Source organism: Plodia interpunctella, chromosome 2 (genome assembly GCF_027563975.2).
Source record: "Plodia interpunctella isolate USDA-ARS_2022_Savannah chromosome 2, ilPloInte3.2, whole genome shotgun sequence".
NCBI lineage: Eukaryota > Metazoa > Arthropoda > Insecta > Lepidoptera > Pyralidae > Plodia > Plodia interpunctella.
In genome coordinates, this window is record NC_071295.1 from 2,192,729 (window position 1) to 2,220,326 (window position 27,598).

The 27,598-nt window shown below is 34.3% G+C and overlaps 2 protein-coding genes across 3 annotated transcripts; one reads left to right on the forward strand and one right to left on the reverse strand.

Annotated features, from left to right (window-relative positions):
* Positions 1–1,296: 1,296 nt before the first annotated feature.
* On the reverse strand, positions 1,297–20,659 carry Rab6. Of its 2 annotated transcripts, none has more exons than XM_053754942.2 (6): positions 20,436–20,659; positions 20,000–20,058; positions 18,231–18,390; positions 9,933–10,138; positions 9,393–9,459; positions 1,297–3,211 (listed from the first exon to the last, which is right to left on the reverse strand). In XM_053754942.2, exons 1-6 carry the CDS (start codon positions 20,503–20,505, stop codon positions 3,141–3,143), a joined length of 633 nt encoding a protein of 210 aa, XP_053610917.1. In that variant the 5' UTR covers positions 20,506–20,659; the 3' UTR covers positions 1,297–3,140. The 2 variants fall into 2 exon arrangements, with proteins under 2 accessions (XP_053610917.1, XP_053610926.1); XM_053754951.2 differs by lacking the exon at positions 1,297–3,211 and adding an exon at positions 3,625–6,679 and having other exon boundaries at positions 20,436–20,658.
* Positions 20,660–23,225: 2,566 nt separating this feature from the next.
* On the forward strand, positions 23,226–25,724 carry LOC128674663 (zinc finger CCHC domain-containing protein 24-like). Its single transcript, XM_053753405.2, has 3 exons — positions 23,226–23,405; positions 24,321–24,482; positions 25,362–25,724. Exons 1-3 carry the CDS (start codon positions 23,358–23,360, stop codon positions 25,536–25,538), a joined length of 387 nt encoding a protein of 128 aa, XP_053609380.1. The 5' UTR covers positions 23,226–23,357; the 3' UTR covers positions 25,539–25,724.
* The last annotated feature ends 1,874 nt before the right edge of the window (positions 25,725–27,598 follow it).

Sequence of the window (27,598 nt, forward strand, 5' to 3'; positions counted from 1 at the left end):
CGAATTAAATCAGATATTACGGACATGGTACGAAATCGATTGTTAATCAATACAATCTGTAGTAACCTAGCCTTCTCCGTAAATACATCTCTGGATATAACATCCATCCTCACAACATGCCCGTCTCGAAAAAATAGTTGCTAAATAAACAATTAAGCTTACTTTAATTTTGGTTACACACACGCCGTATCGTATGCCATGAGATTTAAAAATAATTTTACACGAAGTCAAGAAGATTATAGATGCCATTTTTGTATTAAGTATGATTTGATTTATTGATTTGCTTCCAAGGAAAGGCACTAGTAAATCATTTTATTACATAAGTTTTACTTCAGTTAGCATTAAAAAAAATTTAAAAACTCTTTGTAAGTAACTTAGCGTAATTTCTTACATAAACAGTGCGTAATAAAAATGAGGCATATTTTCGACGTTGTATGAACATTTATGACGTGAATTTAAAATTTAGTATTAATTTTTAAATCTCACGGCATTTAATGCTTAACCAGTCGGCGTAAGCACAGACACCCAGATATTCTTGAAATAAATCATTCCAAGACAGTCCAATATATATTCCCTTGATGGTATGGTCGGCAAAAGAGTGATTTAGGGATTGATACAGGAAAAAACTATCAATTTGTCCTCTTAATCAAATAAAAAACTAAAGCCCACATTATTTGTCTCGTTCTGTATAAAAAAAGAGATACGGAGACAAATTATAAACCTCATGACAATGAAACAGAAGTCTCTGACGCGAGTGAACGAGGTGACCCGACTCCGAGAGAGATGGGATAAGGCATGGAGGTGTATTTTGTATTGTTCTGTCTTTTTCAATGTAAACAGTGATAGGAATGTAACTTTTTTTTGAATAAGAGGAATACTGTCCGACGTGTTAAGTTACACTGATCTCACACACACAAAAAGATTTTCTTTAACACGAGACAATTATAAAACGTTTAGTACTAGTAAGATGTCGATAGAAAATCAATAAAATATGTACATACACTCCGTTTTTTTTTCTACGAATCCTAACATTAAACAATCATCATAGTAGGTACTTATCGCTGCATTGTTATTTTGATAATATAATTGTATGTATATATGTTTCGCGGATTTATCTTGCAAATTATTTTCTGGTAGCGCCATATTGTTTGGTATCACTGAAAATCAGCGTCATGGCTCTTCGTCACGTCACAAGCTGAGTGTTACCCTTTTGTAGCATATTTAATGTACCTTTGTAATATTAAAATTTTGTTCATTTTCTGTGATACATCTGTGATGTATGTATGCTGTGAATAATTTTATTTTTATTTCTAATTTTGTTGAAAATAAGTCGTATATTAGTTGAAACCTCAGAATGTATATTCTGAAGTAAAACATTTATTAACCACGGAAGTTATTTCCTTAAAAGTATATTTTAATTTATATTGCTGTGAAATCATAAAAAGATATAAAGATAATTTAAATAACAAGACTTGTAAGAAAAAAACGGAGTTTGCACATTTATTATATAAGTAGCTTCTGCCAACCAAAAGTAGCTTCTGCCTACCAATCCAACAGGTAACATTGGAACTCCAATCTCCATATATATGTCATTTTTCTATCGTATTTTATAATCTTCATACATGCTTTTTGTTTGAGATTAGGTAAACGCATTTTAAGTCTAATATCAGAGGTATAAATGCGTATACCTAACAGGAAACAGATACAGAAAAAGACAAGTCATTGCAGATATCAAAAATCCGTCTCCCTTTCATAATACCTTGTCATTATACAAAGTCTTTACAATCGCAGAAATCAAATGACAAAATAAGTAATACTGTATGAGTCAGAATGAAATAATAAAGGTACAATTTACGGAAGAGTCATCGTAGCATAGTCTAATTTAGCTAATTCGCGCTACATATCACAAATTGACATACTCCGTCTAAAATTAAAATGTATTATAGGAAATATCTACGAGTGCCATTCGAAGCACAATCCCCACTCCAAGTTACATGCAAATTTACAAAAAATAGTTATAGTAAGTTTCGTTTAAAATAGTTTATTGCCAAAACGCTGTTACATACGTGCAAAATGCATGTAACTTGGAAGTGACGGGTTCCTTGTGTTATTAAAATGAATCCTAGATTTAATATTATCGAACTATAATCGCAATACGTAAAGAGATCCAAATAGCTTTAAAAAATTCCATTAAAAAATTCGCCGTTATAAGTTCGTGTTTCCTTGCTTGATAGAGCATACATCGATTTTAATTTAGCTATTGAGCTCAGTTATACATATGCTTATTATTATGAATCCTTGCTATTAAAAAAGTCCCGAGGCCATATGTGGAACTATCAATAACAGATGGGCTTCGTTGTTGTTGTCAGCGACAGCAGCGCCGCCCTCTGCCGCGACTTTTGGTGGCGCGGACTTTAGTTGAAAGTTTCACCATTTTGGCGCTAGAGGCAGTGGTGGCTATTTTAGGAATTAATAACCAAACACTCATGAAGTTGATTATGCTTTTATTATATGGCGAATAAAAGTTAGGAAAAGATATCTTTTGAGACAGTTTATCGTCTGATGAATTATCAGACGATAAACTGTTTCCATAAATAATGCCACGAAAATTTATTGTTTCGTGAACTGGAAAAAAAGTAGAAAGGATTGATTTAGCAATTTTAAATACCATACATATAACTGGGTTCAGCAACTGCAATCGACAAAGTGAATCACGTTATTTGATTTGTTTACCAAATATATAAAACCTCAAACTTCAAGACGCTCTTAAATCAGTCGTAGCTTTTCTTCTTAGCTCTTACCAGCTCAATATTCGAATTAATTGAATTTACAAAAGTCACATTGACCTTTTAACTTAATCATAGACAAAGACAACACCAAACTTGTGCCGTGACAATACATAAACTGCTTTTGTACAGTCTGTCTATAAAGAATAGAAATAATTGAGAAACAATTCTTTACAGACTATTTCTTTGTAACACAAACCAAAATAACGTCCCACTTAGTCGCAACTATTCCAAGCTGGAGTTACGCAGTGAACGAGGTAAAGGCGGGAAAATTTTTACTCAGGCGTCGGTCGTGATCCGCAATCGTGGGGGCTTCTCAGCGCGGAAGCGGGTGGGGGGCACGGGGGGGGGAGCTCAGCAGACGCAGCCGCTCTCGTTGCCTTCCTGCTCGGAGCCCAAGGGGGACTGAGTCTGGAGGTCCACCGCTGTGCCAGAGTTAAGAAACTCACGGGAAAAAAGTGTACACATCGATAAGATTATACTGAATTGTATTCTATTCTCAACTAATTTGTATATCCCTATTTATAATTTGATAATGCGTTACCAAGGAAATCTATTATTTTGATATTGATTTAGTAATGAGCTTCCCTTAAACAATGTGTTGTAAATTCACTATGCAAACCTTATATGTAAAAACATATAAGGTTTACATAGTGAATTTACACGTGCGTAGCAATACGCATTATTGAAACATAAATTTGATGTTTTTATAAAACACATTATGCTGAATGCATTTTATAACATTTTAATTACGCAACTAGAGTAAAAACCTCCGCACGTATCTCATCAGAAGAGAATAAAGAAAGGCATATACAAAATGAAAAGAATAATACAAAAATTAGTGTTTATAAATTTTATTGAGAACATTATCAGCGTGAGAGACGGTATTTACAAATAAAATCTTTACAGTCGCGTAGTAAAATAGCTGTAGACAGAGAAAGCTATAGACCCCGTCACATCTTTCATTTCGCTCATACAAGAGAAACGAGACAGCGTTATAATATATATTGTCTTTATTGTCCATCATGTATCGTCTTTCATATGGACAGCCTACAATTGGGTAGTCTATCTCATGTGGCTACGCTGAAACATTGTCTATAGTTTTCTATGTCTTTGAAAATAGCCGTGTAACACAGTTGCTTCTAGAGCACATCGCAATCTACTTGACATATTCATGGCAAATGCAACACAAATATTGTTTAATATTGTAACAGTTATGGGCAATGCAACTATCGATTCTAAAAAACTATTAAATTTATTCCTAAATTGTTTAAACAACTTTGGTCTGACAACTAAGGTGATATAAGAATAACGGTGATAAAGAAATAATAAATGATATAAAATAATAATAATAATAATATAAAAAAAAATACCTTTATGATAACATATTAAGTGAATTCAATTTTAAATGTAAACTACGTAAAAGTGACAAAGTTGCATTGTCCAATTGGTGAGAAACGCAAATGTGGTATTCCACATTAACTAACTGGCACCATTGAAGGCGAACTTATATTAATTGATTATACATATAAACCACTAAAAACTTAAAAGTAAATATATAGAAATCTCATTTATAAAAATAATTTATTTTAAATAAGCATTAATATTAATTTTATCGATTTATTATTTATCTTATGATCGCCCGATGTCATCCAATGTAATATGTAATTTTAAAAAAGCTTCGGAATGATGCAAAAAGTCAGTTTTAAAATAGGAAGCTAGCTGACAATTTCACTAATTTGAATAAAAGTATCGATACAGATCACTTAGTACTAAATAAATAAATAAAACTAAATATAAATGGGCAATAGCAAATATACACGAAACTAAATGTATCTATACCAACTCAAAAAATAATACCACTCAATCTGTATACAAATATTTTCAATATGTTATATTCTGCATATTCTGAGTTAAGAATTAAATTCAAATTGTATCAATGAAGATTGACATCTATCACTGGATAGATGTTTTAATTGAAAATTGTGAAAAATTACCGTGAATGCCTACTACTATTATTTATTTTATGATATTTAATAGCATATCTAATTTAATGTGAGATTTTAATAATCGCTTCCATTGATTTGCATTATTTTACAGAATATATGTATGACACTAGCCAATTTCGAAATAAAAACCTAGGTGATCATACCGTCTATGTAAAACATTTTTAATCATTCCGTATGTTTCATTCGTAAAAAAGCAATAATAAATATTAAAATCGCTATCTATGCACTGTGGTACTACACTCGCACATGACATGTATGTGCATAAGATATAGGATCTGTACCTAAATACACAATAATATTGCATCGAAAAAGATTGGCGTTTGATGTGTACACTAAAGAGCACCTGAGCAAATTTTAAAACAAAAAACATATGAATAATTTCATAGCTTAGCGTGAAAACCTACAATACGAGAGCTATCGCGATTTTTGCCGCTAGAGGCTCTGGTCTGGGCCCGAGGCAAATTTCAACATTTGCTGTGGGAAAAAAACCGTTTTTTTATTGTGAGCAATAACAATACTTCTCTCGCCAGTGGCGTCATCTAGTGAGCGAAAACGGTAACCCTCATGAAAAATCTAAGAAAAATTGACATAAATCTTGCGGGTGTAGGGAACCTCCAGATTTTGGAAACTAATTTACTTGAAGAATATACAACCCCTAGCACAAATTAGTATTTGACCATAATAAAATTAAAAGTGGTCTTTGAAAATTATTACTTTTATATAAACTTTGTTACGCGTCTTGGCGCGTTTATTTTCGTGTATAACGAATTCTGATGATAAAAGAATGATAATATAGACAATTCATTTCGGGCTTTAGAATAATATTGAGTGACAGAAACAGCGATAGAGGCAACCAATCAGCTCTTTCAAAAGCGAAATATTTCGACCAATAACGTGGGGGTTCACGAAATCAGGTAATCAGAAGATGGCGTCGATTGAGTCAGTCTTAGACTTAGATACAAACCCTTTACACCTAATATTATACAAAATAAGCTACTAGTGGCGGCGGAGCGGACGAAATCGTGCTTCTGTGTACATATTACTTTAAAATAATTGACGCGTTTTTCATAATAACTGTATGACGAAAAAAAAGTGTTTCGTTCAGAGGAATCTGTGCCTTAAACACATCGACAATATTTTATAGAAAACGAAGGTCAAAACACGCCTAATAGGCGTACCGCTCATAGAAAATAGCAGCCATTTTTAATAAATTGTAATTGTATATTAAAATTGAATATACATCGTGTTGTCAATTTTGACAAACTGTGACATAAATTTAAATTTTCAGCAAGACAAATGATAGCCATCTATGCGAATCATCGGTATATTTAAGGCACTTATGAGATTTCACATAATTAGGCTAGTGAGGACCTACTGCGATCGGAAGCTATTGAATTAGACACTAATATCACTGAACACAAAAGCACATAGCACAAACACTTCAGATCGCCACTTTGTCCACACTTTGTCGTCCTCGACGTGATTTCATAACCTTCGAGACTTTTACGTAGCCGCGGATGAGAATTAAACTAACGAATTTATGTTGCATTAAAAAAATAACTTTGTGTGGAGGAAATGGAGTTAAAGTCCAAATTAGATTTAGTATATTTTTAGTATTACCAAATTATCTTAAATGACGTTACGGAAATGCCAATATCCGCGGCGACATAACAGAGCCTTATTGACATAGAAACTGTACATCCAATTTACACATTACCGTCGTTTATTAAAAAAAAAAAAACATAGGGAATTTGATTCCATTCGGCTCTCACTCGGAACTAAATGCATCACCGTACACAAGTGAATCCCAACGGCTCTAGCAGGCGCAGCCGCCGTCCGCCTCCTTGCTGTCGCCGGGCGCCTGTCTCAGGATCACCTCGTGCACTGTACACATAAATTAAGGAAAAAACCAAAAACTACGGAAACCAAGAGAAGCGAACAAAGTGTTAAATATCAAGCGATTGTATATATGAAGGTATATGAAGCATTCGTATATGAGTAACTACGACATAAAAATAAATAATAAGCAATAAGAAAACAAAAAAAAATAGTTTCAATAATGTATTAGTATCAGTATAATAGAGAGGGAAAAATACGATTTACTAGGTATAAAGATTTTTTTTTTAATTTCCAGTAGTGTACGAATTAATAATGGGCTTAGATGATTTACAGGAAATATATATTAAACTGAGTAAAAATAGTAGCCATTCCAAACACCAGAAGAAAAAGATTTTAAGAAGATATCAATAGCTCCCGTTGACACTTACACAATATATTATCATGATAGTCCAATGAATGTTATCTATACCTAGTACTTCGATTACAAAATGTAATAAAAAAAAAAAAAAAGATTGGCTTAAAACGCAGCAGCTAATGCCGAGGTATTTTAAAGTAATTTAAGAAAAATCGTACGTCGACCCGGTAACTGAATTCACTCATAAATCGTGTTAGAAATACTTTTGTATACAAACATATGTATTGCCATACTTTGAATTAAAAAAAAAACACATTTAAATATTTGTTAACCGCTGCGTTCAAGTATCACGCACAAAATTAGTATCGTTAAGTTTACTTACAACGTGTTAGGCGTTACCACCACCGTGACAGACACACGCACTCACGAGATTGGCTACTGGTTTTTTTAAAAAGAATAATTTTGTTTTATCTTCATTATTAAAAAAAAATCTTCGTAAATACCGAATACACGAACCAAATAGGCATTTCGATATTTTTAATTCTCAGTTGATTAAACTGAAATGTATATTCAATTTAATCAATGTATTTAATAAAAAAATATATATTATATTTTCAAAATTAATTCTTCTTATTTTGGCGAACACAACGACTAGTTAAATGTAAACTTGCGTTCAATAGTTTTTTATTGCGAGCACGATGCATTTAAATCTCTGATAAATACATATATAGTACGCTGTTAATACTTCCCTATATATAAGTAATATTTTAAACACTGACAGTAGCTAATCTCAAAAAATGTTAAATATTATCGTTAAATTAATCTCCACAAGTCCGCCAATATTCCTGGTACTGGTTCTAGGAAATCTAGCCAAACGTGTCACACAAAACTATACATAAATACGTAAATACCGCTGTCTATATATGTGCATGTATGGAGCGTGGTACATATGTGTGTGGTATAAATATATCTAATTATATTCAGTGATATTTTTAATGTGTGTATGTGTCATAAACCCAATCACGGCTAATTAATATTTTATTGAGAATAAAATATTAATTAGGCGAGATATCCATAATAATTATTCAACATGTGAAAGTCTGTCGTCACTCTTTCACGGCAAATTCCACTGGGCCGATTTTGATAAAATTCAAACCGCGGGCGGATATAGATAATATACTTAATGACCTAAAACTATGATTTTTTTAATCCAATAAAAACATCTTATTCACAAAACTAATTGTAATTTTCCATTGAAATAAAATTTATTAAAATATCTCATATATCTAATATAAATATTTTTTTATCTGTTCATGGCAAGAATGAAGTGAACCACAAATTCAGCATAATCAATTCTTATGAAGAGAATGCAACCTTGCAACTTTCGTCGATTCGCATAATATTTTACTTTAAATTTTGCCTACCCTTCGCGAAACTATATATTATTAACTATATATATTTGCGGGATATTATTGCGTCAAATGCAAGAAAACAATTTAGCTTATATTTAAAGGAATACTTTTTGTGAAACTCTATTTTTTCTGCCTGTTTGAGTCCCACTGGGCCTACAAAAGCCTGTGAAACACGTATTTATAAAAATGTTTAAGTCTATTTTAGGACAAAACATGTTTTGTCTCACTTATCTTACTTTATTTGTCACTTTACTTACAGTATTTGAATTGGACAAAATGAGACAAAACATATTTTACCTAAAGTAAGAAAATGACTTTATATGAATTAAATAGTAGGGCTGAGTTTTTATATATTTTAAATATTTAAAAATGTATTATTTTTTACACTGAAAGGAACAACTTTGGTATCCTTTCATATCACGTCCCAACATGATTTAAACAAATCCTTTTTAATATTATTATATTGCAAAGGTACAGTAAAGGTATCGTTTGCACACCTACACATAACATTCTCGCATTATCCCAAAGATGGACTGGAAAACAATGCTTAGTAATTTTAACCTGTTATGTCCTCTTTGAAGATGTGCAATAAACAAATGTTTATTTTTTATCACCTTCGTGATTAAAACCGCTTATATTGATTTATAGTGCACAAATCGTGTACAATAGTCTCCGATAGGTGTAAAACTGATGGCTGGGGCAAATGGCTCCTTTCCAACTAGCCAAGGATTTTGGAATCAAAAAGCATTTGTAATATAATTTAAATGAGATCTAAAAACAATAGTAAATCATGTAATTAATAAAACTGATCAATTAAAATGACATTTCATTATTGTATTTGGTTATGCCTAAATACCTATATGCATTTTATTTTATACCCAGCCAAGTAGCCAATTTTGCCCTTTCGCCTTTGGTACGTCGTAATTGTGGGGGGGAGGTGAAGTAGCTGCCACAGTGTGGCAATTGTTGTGTTCTACAATAAAAAGGATACTGTCTTCAGGGGGCTTGCTCTCGGCTGAGTCCATGCCTGGCAACGCCGCCGCCACTCGTCGGAACAGCTGGAAGATTTAAATTAAATAAATATATTTATGGACATAACAAACAGTTTCAGTTAGCCCTAAAGTACCTAAGTTCAAGACTTGTGTTATGGGATACTAACTCAAATATATATAAAATATAGATGAAATATTCAACGTGTATTAAAACTAGCGGCGCGTACCAGCTTCGCTCGCATAACACGCTCTATTTAAAAAATCCCGCATCAAAGTCCGTTTCGTAGTTTCAAAGATCTAAGCATACATAGGGAGAGACAGAAAGCGGGAAGTGACTTTGGTTTATATTATGTGGCGATAATAATGTGATACTCTCTCTCATATTCGCATATTCACGGTTAAGTTCGGGGCTGTGAAGCCGGCGGTCAGCGTAAAAATTGAATTGAAGTTTTGAAGATTAGACACATTGAGCTCACCCTTACGGTCACCATCTTCAGTAGGAGTCCTAGTCTCTAGTCAGTATTGTGATGGCACAGTACCTGTTTAACGTTGTAGCCAGCCTTGGCGCTGGTCTCGATGAACATCACGTTGAGCTCCTTGGCCTTGCGGTCTCCATCCTCAGTGGACACCTGTCTCTTGTCAGACAAGTCAGTCTTGTTGCCGACCAACATGATGATGACGTCAGAGCCGCGCTCCGTACGCACGTCGTCGATCCATTTAGACGTCTGGTGGAATGAGTTTGAATCTGGAAATTAATAAAAATGTTTGTTATTTACCGTACAAAATGTATGTCGTGTTTATGTGAAGTCATGACATAGTACAAAACAAAGATGCTTCCCGCTAGCTGTGTGTCCCTTCCCTATGTATGTTGAAATCTTTAAAACTACCCGAAGGATTTTGATCTGAATTTATTTATAGATAAAATGATACAAGACGAAAGTTTAGGTATAATTTATTATGGTTTTACTGAACAAAACCGGGACGTATCGCTATAGTTATACATATAATTTTTGGACGATTTGAAAACCCACAGCCATTCTTCATCCCATCTTTGTTTGATCTTGACAAGGAATAAAGACTCAAAGAAAGACTTTTTTTCGCAATAAATAAACTAAACAGAAACATAAAATGCTTGCTTCTTCTTAAAACACGTTGGGTACATTTTATCTCGAATTTCCCACGGGAGCGAAGTGAAAATGTATTTCAAATGTATTGCAAGACTACTTCAAAATCAAGAATATCTTGCCCCCAGTATTACACGTAGTGATAAAAAGCCGGTAACAAAAACTAGACAAGTAAGAGCGGGCGAAGTTATAAAGAAAAAAAAAATGTGCACAATATATAGCGGTATATAGCGGAACATTACTCCGTCATAATGAAACCGATATGTTACGGTTATGCTGTTTTGTGATTGAACTGTTGGGAAGCTTAAAGTAGATCTTTGAAGTTAGGGAACTACATTACCCACGTTGAAGTACTTTCCTTGCCTGTTGGTTTCGGTAATTTTAAATATCATCATCACTGTCGTGTGACATAATCTACAAGTCAGCTGTAGTTACAATTGCAAAATTCTTATATTTATTGTATAAAAATCACATGCATTACAATTCAGTATTATATTTTCTGGATTAGTACTCTCTTATGAAAATATGGAATATCTTATAGTCGGCATAAAAAGTAAATAGATGAATTAATCCGACCGACTGACATGGTCTCGATAACTCAGTGGTTAAGAGCACTGCTCCGGTTCGATTCGGGCGTGGTGCGTGCGAATTTTTTCATCGCATTATCCTTTTCAATATTAGTTAAGAAGCATGTGTGACAAAAGTATTTAAATGCTCACTATCTATCATGACATACATTTCTCAACAGTTTTACGATATGTTACGGTGCGAAAGTTCACTCAAAACCCTTGTATACAGGCAGTGACGCAGATTGGGGTCATGAGGGGACATTCCCAAATTATTTTACACCATTTTCTATTAACTAGTGCGACGACCTCATTTTGTTTACAACACAACTGCCGAAAAAAAGAATGTTAAGTTTTCATAGCTCCTTTAACTCTTGTTGTCAGATAGCTAAATATGCCATTGCGGTAGGTATTATATTCCCAAGTAGAATATTGTTTATTGGTTATCCTTTCATATTATAAAACAAAGTCCTCTGATTTTTCTGTCTGTTCGCGATGAACACAAAAACTACTGCACGGATTTTCATGCGATTTTCATGTATGGATAGAGTGATTCCTAAGGAAGGTTTAGGGGTATCATTTATTATGTTTTTACGCGAGCAAAGCCGGAATGGACCGCTAGTATAACACAATAGTTTATGATGCCCGAGCTTGTTTTGATATGGCAAAATTTGATTGTTTTCAGTAACTGCAATGCACGTCAAAACTTCTAAGTTTGGCGAACTATTTGCAGTTTTATTAAATTGCCGAATTTAGATGTGTTTGCCGTTCTCGGATAAACATGGAAGATATTATAATTTTCATTTTCCTTATTTCCTCCCCGAGTTCGACCGAACAGAGTCTCAAGTTGAATAAAACTTATCTTCAGGGATTATCCGTGTTTCGTTACAGATTTTCGTTGCGTAAAAATACCAGATGTAATCTTATCATTCCAAGTTAAGCAATGCAAGTATTAATTATGTTTAAATAAGTACCTATTATATTGTACTTGTTTAAAATTCGCCAATTCAGGTCTTTCTATCACTTCGAGTTGCAGATAAATATGCAGACAAGCTGTGTGAATCCATCTTTTTTTTTTTTTAATCTTTCGTGGACCACCAACCTATGATCGAAAGGTATACCAGTGCAAATTTTTATGCAGATTAGGGACAAGCAGATTTAATTAAAATACGCACTGGTTAACTCACGGGTCAGCTAACTATTCAAGTTTTGTCATGTTTCTATTCATAGAACTAATACGAGTACATGTTCAAGTTTAATTTCATAGAAATTTATTTTGCCTTCTCTATCAAGCAAACTTTTGAACTATTAACTATTTAAACAATTTGTATGCTGTATTATAACGACTAAACATGCATGTACCTATATAATCTTTTTTACATTGCATATATGTAATGCGGAAACTGAGTCGGTATCCAAAGAAATCCATGACTAAAAATTACAAAAAAGTTTTGGTCCGCTGCTATACAATTTGGCTGCACAGCTGGATCGAACCCACTTTGGAAAGTCGAAATTTTCGCTCTTCTTTATTTAGTTTGTTCATTTATTTAGTTTTTGTATTTATATACTAAGCATATTATAAAGTGCAGTAAATAAAACAATACCCCGTATTTTACAAATAAACAATAATAAGAAAATATATAATTTCAGGATTCGCTCATCCCACAACACCAGTTTACCATCCGACAGGAGTGAATCCCATGTCGACTTACAAGATATATAAAAAGTGCCTAGTTTTAGATAATCGACTTAATAAAACCGTCGAAGGCGAAGAGCTCAGCGGGTCGATATTAAATTTTACGTGTTCTGAGAGAGATATAAACTGCCAGGGACCCCTGAGGCCCGTAATAAAATACTGCGCCCGACACGAACGTATCTTCCCATTATATTTCTAAATAATAAACAACAAAGTTGACACGGTACAGAAATATCAATAATTACCTGAGAGAATCTATATACGCTATACCGCGGGGCTCGCTCGCTTTGGGAATTTTGAAATAAAAAGCACCATACTCTAATGATCGATAGTATCGATAGCCGATTTTAGTGCCATGCTATTGTTAAAGAACAATACTATCGATAGTCTCGATGACGGTTAAACTATCGGTAGTATTACTCTGCAATATTACTTGTCACTATCGATTGTGCAAAACTATCGATAGTATATATATTATTGTAAATCGATACTACAAGCGTGGTACGCCTTAGAATAATTTCGAAGATTCATCCTGTATGTAAAATTTCAACGAAATCCGTCTAGTAGATTTGGTTTGGGTAACATACATTGAAGGAGATAAAACATTTATGAGATCAGAGTCAAAATTAATTCTAACGACTACAATTTATCTGTACAAACGTCATCACAGGCATTTTAATATTAAATGTGCGCTAAACGACTCTTTTACGTAATTGCACTTTATGCCAGCCTTACTCGAATGGCTTTTTGCAACAATCTCTCTTTGTTCCTCTAGTGAAAGCTTAGTCTATGGCCGTCTGCTTCAGTGAGTCATAAAAATGAATTTCATGACTGTAAACTTTTTATTCTTCGGTAAATAACGAAGTCTGGCCTTTTACAAGATTCTAGAGCTCGCGACAGATTGGTAAACTGGTTGTTTTTTTTTTTCGAAAATTTCCAGTTATTCTGACCTATCCATATATATTCCAGCCATCCCAACCTAACTAATAATAAAAGCGAAAGTATGTTTGTATGTTTGTTACGCGAACACACTTCACGCTTTACCAGCTTAATCAATCTTCTTGAAATCTTGCATACATATAGTTTGAAGTATGGAGGGTACCTTGCTAACCGAAAAAATAAATGTTCCCGTGGGAAATACATGCGAGCGAAGCCACGGGCAAAAGTTAAGTCTAGTATAAAATAAATTATATCTCTTTTGTGGATATTTGACCTGTGCTCGAAATCTGAAATGATGCCTATAATAGTACAACCACATAACAAGATACCCTTCATGCACTTTTATGCGATGGCAATAACGGTGGAGCTAAATGAGATGAAGATAGCTTTGGCTACTCACTAGTATATTACCAGTATGCCTAGTGCGACTTGATATTTACATCCCACCATCGAGTCGACTCACAGTGAGACGCAGCTAACCAATCACTGTGTGCCATTATGACGCAACGACAACCATACCGCAATGTGATTGGTTCGCTGCGTCTCACTTCGAATCGATTCGATAGTGAGTAGTGAAATGTAAACACGCACTTCGCCCTAAGTATATAATATAAATACGGCCTCCAATTTGAGCAAAACAACGAATTATGTATTTCTCTCTGTCTACCACAATTTTCTTTTTAATAATAACAAGAATTTTGTCGATATTTGTCAGTTGGGTCCAAGGGTCGGGCTTTTGGACCCAACTAACAAATAGAAGTCTACAGGCATGAAGTCGTGTCGGTTCGAAGTGCCAATATTAAGTCCATGTAAACAGGCTCGGCCTCCGAGTTTATTGCGACCCCCAGACAGGTGATACACGACCACCCCCACAACCTGTATTACATCCAGTATTCTAGTAAAACTTTAACGAAGTATTTACTTTACATTTTAAAACCTTACATTTTATTTTTGTTACCAAGATATTACTCAGAATAATTATAGTTAACTAAAACACGAATGTACTCGGTCACCATTGCACATAGTTTGGTAAACTAATACTTAAAACAGTTAAGTGAATTTGACGCATGCAAAAGTACATGCGCTAGTTGTTACGTTGTTACAGAAGGCATACAATATCTTGAAATTCCTGACAAAGATACAAATTAAAAACGTTGTGTCGATGTAAGTTAAAATCTAGCCGCTGTATTTTTAATCTATTCTCATAATTACGACAGAAAAAAATAGAAAAGAAAACACAGAATATATATATATATATATCAGAGCCCTAAGTAAGCAAGTTGCACTCGCACTTAACCGATTTTTCCGTGTTTTTGCAATCGCGAGTCGGACGTTAACGATCAATTAAGAAAACTATTTCAATTGGCGCGCGCATAAATATCTGAAATGGACTTAACGTTTGAATATAAATACCAAATATACTATAAATTAGTTACTTTCGAAGAATTAAAATGACTATGATACTGAGATAATCCTTTTCTTCCTTGTCGTAAACCACCTTAAATATTTAATTTATCTGGTCGGTTGTTTTGTAATTGACAGTATTTTTGTTCAATGTTTTTTAATGTACAAGCGACCGGTTCTGGCTGTACTCAAGTAAAACCATAATAAATTACACACCTAAACCTACCTCAGGAATCATACTATTGGTAATAACCGTAATTAAATCTGTCCGTAGTTTTTGAGTTTAGCATGTTCATACAGACACACAGACAGACGCGATAGGTGTACTTAGTTTTATAATATGTATGGATATAGTATTATTAAGTACAAAAACATCTTGTTTGACTATAGCTTTTATTATCGCTATGGACGATAATAGCTTTTGTCTCCTGAGAAAATTGTGACGGTACATTTAAAAGCAATGAAAGCTGTGAGGCATTCTGGGGTGACACGGGCTCGTGACAAATATTTGTCTCTGGCCAGACGAAGGTCGCCTGTAAATCAAACACCCAGATCGGGGATCAATCGGGAATCGGGACCGGTGACATTCGCTCGGCACCAATCAGGCAGGGTCCAATCTTGAGGAATGTCATTACAAAACATCAAGCCCGTAGTTTGCAGCTTTTTGACAAAAATGTAATTTAAAATTTGATTTGAAAAAGTGCCTGTGAAGGTACAATTTTTAATCTTTGGCTTCAAACATACTTTATTATAATACCTAATCTATAAAAAAATGATAATTATATGGTAGATCAATTTAAGATTATGAGAGACTGGTGTCTGAACCACAAAGACTTTGTATATCAGTACACACGAACACACTCGTGGATTTATTATTTTAATAACAGTACGTGTACATCGTTACAATTGAAATAATACCATAGAGTAACAATACCGAAACTAATAAAATAGAGCATATTTTTGACAAGACTAAAGAAATAGAAAAGACAAATCCATCGATTATAAATCCTTACGGAAAATAACAATTATTGCAGGTACAGTAACCGGCACATCAAGCTATCCAAACTAATTGTAAATTCGCCACAAAGTTGTATTCAGAATAATGTGGTAGTTCACTGTATAAAACATACATGTATAGTACTACGCGCGGCTAATGCACCGAAGCATTGCTAGACTGCACTTACGAAAACTGCACTCATACGTACGAGTACTCTACGTGTTCACTCAGGATGAAAGCCAAATCGCTGTTTGTATAAGGAATGGATCCTTGCTATCAATTATTACACTTCTGCCCAATAACTGAGTGTTTTTATTATTTTATTTAGTAGATTCAACCGGGCTACGCGGCGTCACAGCCGCGAACACAGACACACGCGAGGCAACATATAACAGAGCGAGTAGATTATAATGCCCAATTTGTTTTAGCACTTAAAAATTGGTAATTCATGTAAATTGTCTTGTCTTGTCAATAGCTATTGAAATACAATTGAAATGTTTTGATTTTGATTGTCTAAGTGTGTATATAGTATTCACTTCATCGCAATATTTTCTGACTAATCGAAAAGGAACAAATTAGCTGAAATCTTGAGAAAGACACCTTCAGGAGCTGAATAAATGCTTGTAAACAACGTAACCTGTTGCTAGGACCTCCATTTTGGTTGGTCCGATAACGGCCAACATACGGGGTAAGGTGGCACGATCAGACTTATGGGATTCAGCGGAATATTGCCGGTATTAATTAACATAGAATAAATTTCCATCTAGAATTGAAAATTCAATGAAAAGGGCAAATTGTTTGGTTTGTTTTACTTTATTGTACGAAAAATAAGTACATACAGATAACTCATTGAAAAAAATCCTTGTATTTTTTTTGTTCAAATTTTGATATAAAATTAAAAATTAAAATAGTTACTCGACTTTGTAATTGGCTCCAATTCTTATTATTCAAAATTATTTTCTGTTTTATTTTCGTTTATACATTGACACAAAACTTTTTGTTTTCATTTTTCAAGTCCGTTTTCTTAAATTCATTTTATAGACAACAAGTCCGGTTCAATCGGGTTGCCGTGACATGCAGTAGGCTGTACACAGCCGTATAAAAGTTTAATAAGGTCCGACAGAGGCAGATGAGGTCATCGCGACGCCTACGAGACGCGACTCGCTAAACAAACCCTGTGTTCCTTTAGGCTCTATTTCAATGTATATTGCAAGACTGGATACAAGAGTGTAAAGTTTTAATCCATGGTTCCATATTCAAAACGTAATATTATTTATTTATGATCCAAATTTTACCTTGTTATTCATAAAAATGATAAAGCACACTTTAAGCTCATTTATAACAGGTTTAAAATTTATACAAATTTCAAGAAATGGGACACAGTCAAAATTTTAAACCCACACGAGCGACGCTTTGGGGCGCAGGTGGTTATGAACTAATTATTGATTTATTTCTTAGAACGTGGTAAATATGAACATGAAAAACTACCTGAAAAACTTTTTTATTTTTTTTTCATCAAGGTGTTAAAACAAGGATTCTCAAGTACGCAATGTGCGCAACACGTGCACACTTGGCAAGTACCTAATTAGCAATGCCGCGAAGGATATCAAGTTGCATTAGGTATATAATATTCATTACGCAGGCTGTAACGACCTTCGGTTGTGGGCCGAGGCTGCTGCCCCAGTTTCAGCGTTCAGACGAGCAGTTAATCATATGTTAGCCTAAATTCATATTTAATATTTTGATTACTATTGTAGTTTTTTTTTTATCCAATAAGATTACCGCCGATTTGTATACACACAGTGGCACACAGTCGCATTCATAATGCCATGCCATGAATATAATTTCGCCATGTCCATTTGTCTGTCTGTTTGTCCGCGGCTTACCTCAAAAACTGTTGTCATTTTCAAAATGATTTTGCATAATAATTGTCAAGCTCGAAACTTGTGGCATGAATGAATTGACTCTTCATTGTACAGTACAGCATTTTATGTATTTATTTATTTATTTATCGCACAATTAAGGCATTTGTAAAGGTGTAATACACAGACCCGATGCTAAAAGCATTATCTTATTATCAAATATTTTGTGTATACAAAAACATAACTTACTTGTTATATCATATACAACAACAGCGACTGTGGAGTCCCTGATGTAGGAAGGTATGAGCGAGCGGAACCGCTCCTGGCCGGCCGTGTCCCACAGCTGCAGCCGCACCGTGCGGTCCTCCAGGTACATGGTTTTTGACAGGAAGTCGATACCAATTGTCGCCTGGACAGAGATACATGCATTAGCTACGCTAAAGTTTCCCAGAATAAGGCCATGAACTAATTTTTTTACAAATTGAATATTCAAGATTGGTTGATGAATGACCAAAATGGCCAAACGAAAACATCGCCCACTGACCTCCTGGTTTTAAACACAATATTCACAAAGGAAATAATATTCCTTACCAATCAACTACCTGAATACTGTGCTGTGACAGCTGACAGGCAACAAACATTCCAAACAGCCAAATCTTTAGAAATTAAGTGGTTTTAAGAGATTGAGAGAGATCAAGGCATGACAATAGGTGAAGTGGAATAAATCAAAAATGTAATAATATTTAAAATTTAATTATTCAGAAAATTGATGGTAAAAATTTTAATTTATTAAATATCTGGCAATTGATGTTTGGCAGTGCAGCTACATTATTAATGTGCTATAAACCCGATCCAGTAATGCAGCTCCCAGATCCATGCTCCCGTTATTCTGAACTGCTTAAACATCAATCACAAATCGTATCATAGTATTGTTGAGTTAGTATCATATAATACAAGTCTCAAACTTACTTTGGGGCTAGCTAAATCTGTGCGATTTGTCCTAATATATTTATTTATTTGTTTAAATAGGATGGTTGGTATGAAATATACCAAAATTAAAATTATTTTTGAATTTCGAATCTATTGTAATGTCAAAATGTTTGAACTTAAAATAAGTTCAAACAATATATTAGATACAATACAATACATTTTACACTTTTAAAAATAAACCCAGCACATGAAACTGATATAAGTTGCTATGATCAAAGTATACTTTACATTTATTTAAATTTATTTGTGGAGTATGTATATAATTTAAATTAATGTCTTTATAAACTAGAAATTCTCAAGGAAAATGAATAGATACAATATATCCAAACCATTTTTTTTTCTTTTTTGTATGCCAAATAGTGCAGCATTAAATGGTGCGGCTTTATTTAAAAAAAAAACAATGTAATTAAAATAAGTTAATTGAGAATTAAATAAATGCAATAAAACCTAATTTATTCATCAAGTTCTTATTGAATTCAATATTATTCTAAAAACCACAACAATGTTATCAAGTGTTTTTCAAGGCAATAAAAATATAAATTTTTATTGTGAAGATCATGTGTTGGTTTTATCAATCTCCATTATGATTAACTATTCTATGTATTATTTTTTTTTTTATTATTTCACTTTTACATTTTCAAAATTAATATCTAATCAAACAACAAAAGGCATCAATATCATTATAAATTTCATTTGATATTATAAATCAAGAGTTGGTACTGTACTATGAAAATAATAGGCAAATCAATCATAGCATAACAACTTATAATGAGCCTGGTCAATGACCCTTGTGATTGAATATGATTGTGTGTGAAATTTAATGAATAAAAAATTGAATAAAATCAGTGTTTACATAAATCAGACTTCTGCATCATATTATATCATCACTATCTTTTCATCAAATGAATATTGCATGTTTATGTTAATGAGGCCTGATGACTAACCATGATGTAATAATGACCCTAATGCCAATGGCCATACAGCCTCCCAAAACATGTTCATGTGCTTTCTGACGTACTGTGACTCACCTGATAAGTATTGTCAAAGCTGTCATACATGAACCTAGTGATGAGCGAGGTCTTTCCCACTGAAAAACAGAAAAGAACAATGTCAATGCACCTACCAATACCATAATGCCAGAGAAATCGAATGTAAAAACACAATTAATAACGGGACAGAGGCTATATGATGCGTGAGAACGTCGCTTTATAGACGATTCGACGTCTAATAACGCACTTAGAGAGTGTAACCTACATCTAATGTAATTCGGCTATGCCAGACATTACGATTGCAAAATGATGATAGCCTAGCCTTATACGCTAGCTAGACCCTGTGCCTCTCCAGGACCACGTAGGTAAGTAATTCGATAAACTCTAGACAGATATAAATTTACATAGCAAGAACTCAAAAGTATATAATATTAAAAATGTATGACCAAGTACCAATAATTCGATCAGAACTTACCGCTCTGTTCCCCCAGGAATACAAGCTTGAACTTCCGTAATGGATTACCAAATTCACCCGACGCAGACATAGTGATTGTATAAATTAATTCGCTAAACTATAATTTCACAATAAAATTCTTATCACAGAAAACTACATGAACAATGACAGTTCAAAGCCACTCCTGCAGCACACACACACGAGCGCAGCGCCGCCACGTTACGGCAGACTGACGGCGCGACGCGCAAGCCAACTCATCAAAAATAGTTTGATTTCATCTTCGAAAAAAGGCAAATTGCAATGTAATGTAATTAAAGTTCAAACCAATAATTATACCTATTTGAAAATTTTTTGTATCATCAATCCAGGTAAACATTCAAAATAGAGATACAACAAACAAATTATATTTCGTTTAGCATGTTTCTGAACGAAACTGTCAATTTTCATTATAAATAGAAAGTACTCTGTGCTGTCAATTCAATGTCTACAATACACAATACCATACATAGAGTAAAGAAAAAAATTCGATTTCAGATTAGAATGTTGCCAGCACGCAACGGTTTAAAATTCGATTAGGGAGTATTACTACTCATTTATCCCGCTAGAGTACAGCACTGTATGTTTAGGTAGGTACACAAAAACTTTCCCGCCTTTTGCTATGTCGATTAAAGCGTTTATTTTAGAGTACTTTATTAATCCTTTCATTATGTAAGCATTCGTCGCATATTCGGGTGCCGAAATATTGGAAAAAATCGTTTTCCATAAGATAAAAAACTTCTAAAACAATGGGATACGCCTAACGCTGTAAAATTTACGAGCCAGTAAATGGTCGAAAAAAAGTTTCGAACAATTCACACGTGAAGAACTTATTAAAATATGGACTTCATACAGGTAAGATCTTCAGTCAAAATCAAGTTTATGTCAGTTTATGACCACAGTTGACCAAATAATGCAGAACATAACCTAAAATAGTGTTATTATTTTCAGGATAATCCACTAAATCATTCCTTTTTCCTTTTGGGTCGTAAAATTGCAACAATATTGAACATTGGCGCTTTTTGCCTCCATTGGCAATGTTTGCGTACCTTAGTTGTACCAGTAGCATCATCGTTGTAATTTAAGTACGCCTAAAAGATTAGCTAACTACGTAATTATGCTACACATTGAGATTACTAAATCTCAATGTGTAGCATAATTACGTAGTTTCTTCCAAGGATTCTTAAACATCTAGGTATATATGTAGCTATATGTAATAAAATAATGAAAGTATGAAATTGATATTTCGTAGTATATTCAGTGTTAAAAACTAAAACATTTTTAAATTTGCCGCGGTTTTGTTGTGCCACGAATCGCTAGACAGACTCTACTGTTCCAAGAAAATAATAAAGCTGCCTTATTATTTGATTATCAGTTGACACCCAACTCAACCCAACTATATTTTGTATACGACGAGTTGACTGTTTTCGACGGAGTTCCACGAAACGCTATTCTCGTTTCGTGGAACTCCGTCGAAAACAATCGATGTCGGCTATACATTATCGCCCAACTCAGACAGATGTCAACACGAATAGGTACATGAACATTTCGTAGTTAGTATGAATGTTTTTATTTACCGCAATGAAAAACCAGCAATGTGTGGCGAATTTGCCAAGTTCGCCAAACATGTGGAACCGAATAATACTTATGTAAAATTCTCGTGTCACAGTTTTAGTAACTATACTCCGAAATGCAATTTTATATGGACACTAGCTTTTGCCCGCATGTATTAACTCCCATACAATCTTTCAACCCCCTTTTGAAGAGGGTGAGGGTTAATTTTTTTTTTAATTGGAAACACCTAAAACAAAGTATATTGTAAACAACTAAAATCCAAATTTTCAAGTCACTAACTTCAACAGTGTGGAACTTTCATATAAAAGTCTTTCACCCCTTTCACAGAATTTCCAAAAGTCCTCTCTTAGTGCTCCCCAGAGAACCTACTTACATGCCAAATTTCAGCTTCCTACGCCCAGTATTTTCGGCTGTACTTTGTCTGTCAGTCAGTTTTATCTATTGATATATTCAGTAGCTATGACAATAGGTAAAAACCCCTAGGTAGGTTTAAACCCCTAAATTATAAGGCTTATTCACCTAAGCGAAGCCTGCTAGTATATTATATAATGTCTACTACATTGGTTTGAAATTATAAGCCACATTATAACGAGCCACAAACTAAGATTGCCGTTCAAAACCTTTTGGTAGATTGGTAGGCCAATCCCTTGCGTATCGTATTAAATTTTATTACCAACATGCACTTTATTTTGTAAATGTTTTTAGTGTTATGTTATATCTCATTAGGCAAGCTTTCAGATCAACGGGCTCACCGGCGCGAATTACGATACTCATAAAAAAACAACGTTGGCTCGACCATTCGATTTCGTCACATCTTTCGTTTCCTTCTTATACATTTAATTATGTGTCGCCGGCATTAACAGACAGAGCGACGCGCGACGCAGCATTACGATAGTATTGGTAGGAAACATTATAGTTCGTTACTGGCAACACAGCGTGACTGAGGTGGGGCATTCCTGAAACCTGATATCATCTTCAACATCATTGCAACTTGATTACAAAGCCTTGAAACAAGTCGTAGGTAGATAAAAATATATTTTTTTTCTATTATTTTAGTTTAAATTGCTATCAATACATCCGATAAAGCTTAATGTAGTTTCGGTTCGTTCTACTGATAAGTTGGATATATATAATATCACAGAGTACCTATATATGTTCCGCATAAACACTAACAAGAAAGTGTAGGATAGCATTTTGCAAGACAATACCCATCAGTCAGCCGGAATTAACTAGATAAATGCCGTGATATACAAATTGAGTTTTAAATTTAAATAGTTAAATACAGTTTACAGTACCCTTTTTCGATTAAGCGAACATTGCAGGAAGTACAGAATGCCAAGGAGGAGGAAGAGGGGGTCCAAAGGCAAGGGCAATGCAGAGGTTAGTTGCAAAGTCTTTTAAAGTATATTGTTGTTCTGTTACACGTACCTATTTAATCTCGTAGAAGCGGTGGTGGTGTAATCGTTAAGACAGCAATTTGCTCCCGGTGAAGGAAGACACCGTGAGGAAGGGAATGGCAAAACCACTCCATTAATGCCAAAAAATGCCGTTTTTGTATGTTTCATTTCACGTACTAACGTCCAAAACCACTAGCCTTGAGGGATAAGAATATGAAATCTAGGTAGTGCGAGATCAATCATGATTGCGGTAACTAAATTACATTTTATATATTTACCTACCACAAACATTTCTATACTTACTGTGATGATAAGTACTTGTGTTGTGACTATACTTTTTATGTGTACGTGGTAAAATGGTGGTAAATACCTACTTTTCGGACGTACATTTCTGTACAGCTGACGCAGCGGCGCACATTAATCATGTGCAACCTTTGCTTGGCTGTGTAACGCCATACCATACCTACTAGCATAGATAAAAGAAATATTCTACTAGATATCTGGATTAAAAAATCGGTTGCATTAAATCATCGATGTAAAATGTGGCTCTTATCAGCTGTCAAGACTTCTTATCTCTCAATCGCCTCGTACGACAACCACGAGAGCATGAAAGAGGTCCTATTCTTTTTCTAGGGCAGAAATAATACGCCTCACACAGCACCAAGTGTAGTAGTGGCACGTCCCGTTCAGTAATACCTAGGTACAGTTAGCTGGTAGGTACCTACTTCCGTTGTGATATTTTCGTTGCTTCTCGTTCTGTGCAAAGCTTACACACACACACGTCGGTACCAGAGTTATCTGACTTCATACACGTCAGGCAGTTGCGGTGCTAGACCACATTTGTACTTCGGCAACAGCATTGATTTACCTATGTGTTAAATGTGTCTGTAAATTTCAGGAGTCAGGAAACAAACCTTTAACTCCATATCAGGGACAGAGGCGATGTTTTGGCATGTACAGATGTCCAGAATGCTCACGCAGCTGGGTTAGCAGCAACTCTTGGGCCAACCACGGCCAGAAATGTCAGCAATGCCTCATCAATGTCTACCCGTTTACCCAGGTATGTCACACAAACCTGTCGATCGCGGACAATTGAGACACAAATTGACCGGCGCATTTGCACCGGTTCATACGGTACAATATATATATTTCTTTTATCCATGGTACAACAACCGGTACTAATTAACTGTGCACCTCGCGGGAGAGGGGTCACATTCCAGCGGAGTGCACACTTGATTCGTACGAGTTATAGAAGTTAACGTCTTCTCATTTATCACCAAAACAAATTACAACATCGTCTTTGTTTTCGTTTTTGTTTCGCTATTCGCAAGAACCCTGTATAGATATCATATCAAGCTACCGACCAACGGCATCAAATGCACAGGAAGAATCGGAGGCGCTTGACGACTAAAATCCACGAGTGCAACACAATGGAAACAAACCAATTTACACAATTTATATAAATTGCATTTTGACAAATTGTCAGATGCTGAATTTTTCGTTCACAGCGCGTGGAGACTTTCGTCAAAAGAGCCACTGCTTTTATTGAATACTCGGGTATGGAAGCAGTGATGGTGAGGCGGTGGTGGTGTAATAGTTAAGACGCCCGCCTGTGGATCGAAAGGTCCCAGGTTCGAATCTTTCTCGTGCTATATATAGTAGTTTTCATTGACCACCACTTGCTTCCGGTGAAGGAAAACATCGTGAGGAAACCTGCACACTGGTTGATTAAAGTTGTTGTGTGTGTTTCATTCCACGTAATGACCACGACCCTCAGCCATGAGGAATACGACTATGAAGAAGAAAACCATAATAAAAAAATAGCGTATATTACTCCTGAAGGTTATAATATCTGTGCCATCAAAATCTGCCTGAAAAGCTTTCGTGATTTGATAACTCACTAAATCAAAACTACTAACACTACGGTTGTTCCTTACAGCGCCCCCTGGACAAACCCGGCTTTATGGACGAGGTGAACGATGAGAGTAAGACCCATCCCAAGGAGCTGTGTGAGAAATGTATGGCTCTGGGGTATTACTGTCGCCGCCGTGACCCAGACTCGGGCAAACGACGGAGAAGAAGGCGAAAGAAGCGACGCTCCGATCCCAGTGCTTGAATTTATTCCAGACAATAATTTAAATTTTGCTTCTGAAAATGATAGATATCCATTGTTTCATTTTGCTAAGTTTTTAAAGACTGCAGAATAAAAATAAATGTTCAATTAGTTTCAAAGGATTATCTGAACACTGGAAAGATCAAAGTTTTAATTATTTTAATTTTCGACTAGAATTTATTTCTTATATTAAAAGATTCGTAATTATATCAATATAAATATAGTAGTACAAGTGAATAAGGCTCATTACCTTAGTAATTAATAATTAAGATTGCACTAAAACCACTATCAATACACTTTTCGTATTTTTTTAGCCTATTTATGTGTGCCACTGCTGGGCAAAGACGTGATTGTGTTTCATTAGGTTGATTTTTTCTTGGGCTGTTTGTTGAAACTTTTACAGTTTATCCAGAAACTGAAGAAATAAAATGAGGCCGCTGTCTCCTGTTGGCTGGCAACACTGTGTATCAACCAATCTTGACCATTATATTTGGTATTGCAATGGCAAAAAAATGTAGTTCCACAAAAATCCGTTTTCTTCACTTTCCGGACAGACTATAGGTCAGCCCGCCGTCTTATTCTATATTATTTTTATAAGTCTAAATTAGATGTTAAGTTCTTTTTGATCGAAGTTTATTCTTGATTTTTAGTTTCCCATCTCTAAAGCTATTTATGCCTCTAAAGCTCCATCCATAAGGATACAGAGGTTTTTTATATTCTTTTAATTGGTTGCACTGTCAACATAAAAATATGCTTTAAGCACATTTTTGAAAATCTTATTTTTAGGTTCAACCATTTTTTATCATAACGTAACTTTGTATACCTCATCTTTAAATAAAGTTTTAAATAAATTTCTAGTAAGGCCTTTTTCTTAATTTCAAACCTTGTTTTTTAAGTATCTTATTTTACATTAGTAGCACGTGTGGTAGTTTTTAGAATAAAAATTAGAACATTTTGATTACATCTTTATTGAAAAAAGTATACATCAAAAAGATTTCGATGTAAAATTAAAAAAAGAAGTGTTATGTGATTTAAAAATATGCGGGATGAATTTCATATCAATTGATCACTGCAAGAGTTTATGTAGCCTGTAGTGACACATTGTATAGTTGCTGCTTATGTTTTCTCAATTAAAATTCACCAAGTTGACCTTCCACAACAACATCATTACCACGGTAACAAAACGAAACCCTAACTAAATACCTCATACGGGAACACTTTACAGCCAAGTGGTATAAACTCGTGAAGATAGCATAATACTTCGGGCACATAAAATATAAGCCTCTGAAATCTAACATATTTATACAATGTACCGGCTAATTGTACTTCAGTTTTGCCACCATAGGTCACGGTATGATCACCTTTTGGCTGTAAATTATCCGATTCGTCTTTTTGTTCACCTATATTCAATATTACACATTATATATCCGTTTAATAACTACATTACATAAATAATAAACAAACAGAAACATTTAACTAAGTATAATAATAATGCATTGTAAAACTAGTAAAATTTACATTCAGAGAGTTATTTTACTACAAGTGGAAACTAAAAAAGTATTTTTAATTTCTATTTTAATATAAAGCAGTGAAAATCGAATGTTCAAATCCAGATCATGCTATTTTTCGGGGGATCGCTTAACTGTCCTAATTCTATATTGTAATGGATTCGCATTTATTTCGCGTATTAGTTCAGCGTGTCAATAAAAAATTACACAATATTTACTATTTAATGTTTTTATTTATTTTTTCGCTTCCTTCTTATGTCCAGTTGTAAAATAACTGACCTGAATGTAACTTCAATGACCTCGATATTGACATCAGAGGGTCGCATCGCAATTTTGTGAAAACGTAATATTGACATCGACAAAAAATACACGTGAAATATAAAATATATGGAATATATGGAAAATGAACAGCGCCTCTGTTGTTCGTAAAATGAACTGTTGATTTTCCTTATAAATGTTTGTCGATACGATACAATTACGTTCTTGGAGATGTTCGTAGTTCGTACCTGACATTAGCCGACAGGGAACGCCATTTTAAAACGGCTCAGAATGAGT

Coding starts and splice junctions, on each gene's coding strand:
- Rab6 (XM_053754942.2), bottom strand. CDS start 20,505: ATGTCTGCGTCGGGTGAATTTGGTAATCCATTACGGAAGTTCAAGCTT. Junction 18,391..19,999: donor GCTTTGACAATACTTATCAG/GTGAGTCACAGT, acceptor ATCTCTGTCCAG/GCGACAATTGGTATCGACTT. Junction 10,139..18,230: donor TGTTGTATATGATATAACAA/GTAAGTTATGTT, acceptor ATTAATTTCCAG/ATTCAAACTCATTCCACCAG.
- LOC128674663 (XM_053753405.2), top strand. CDS start 23,358: ATGCCAAGGAGGAGGAAGAGGGGGTCCAAAGGCAAGGGCAATGCAGAG. Junction 23,406..24,320: donor AAGGCAAGGGCAATGCAGAG/GTTAGTTGCAAA, acceptor TGTAAATTTCAG/GAGTCAGGAAACAAACCTTT. Junction 24,483..25,361: donor ATGTCTACCCGTTTACCCAG/GTATGTCACACA, acceptor TGTTCCTTACAG/CGCCCCCTGGACAAACCCGG.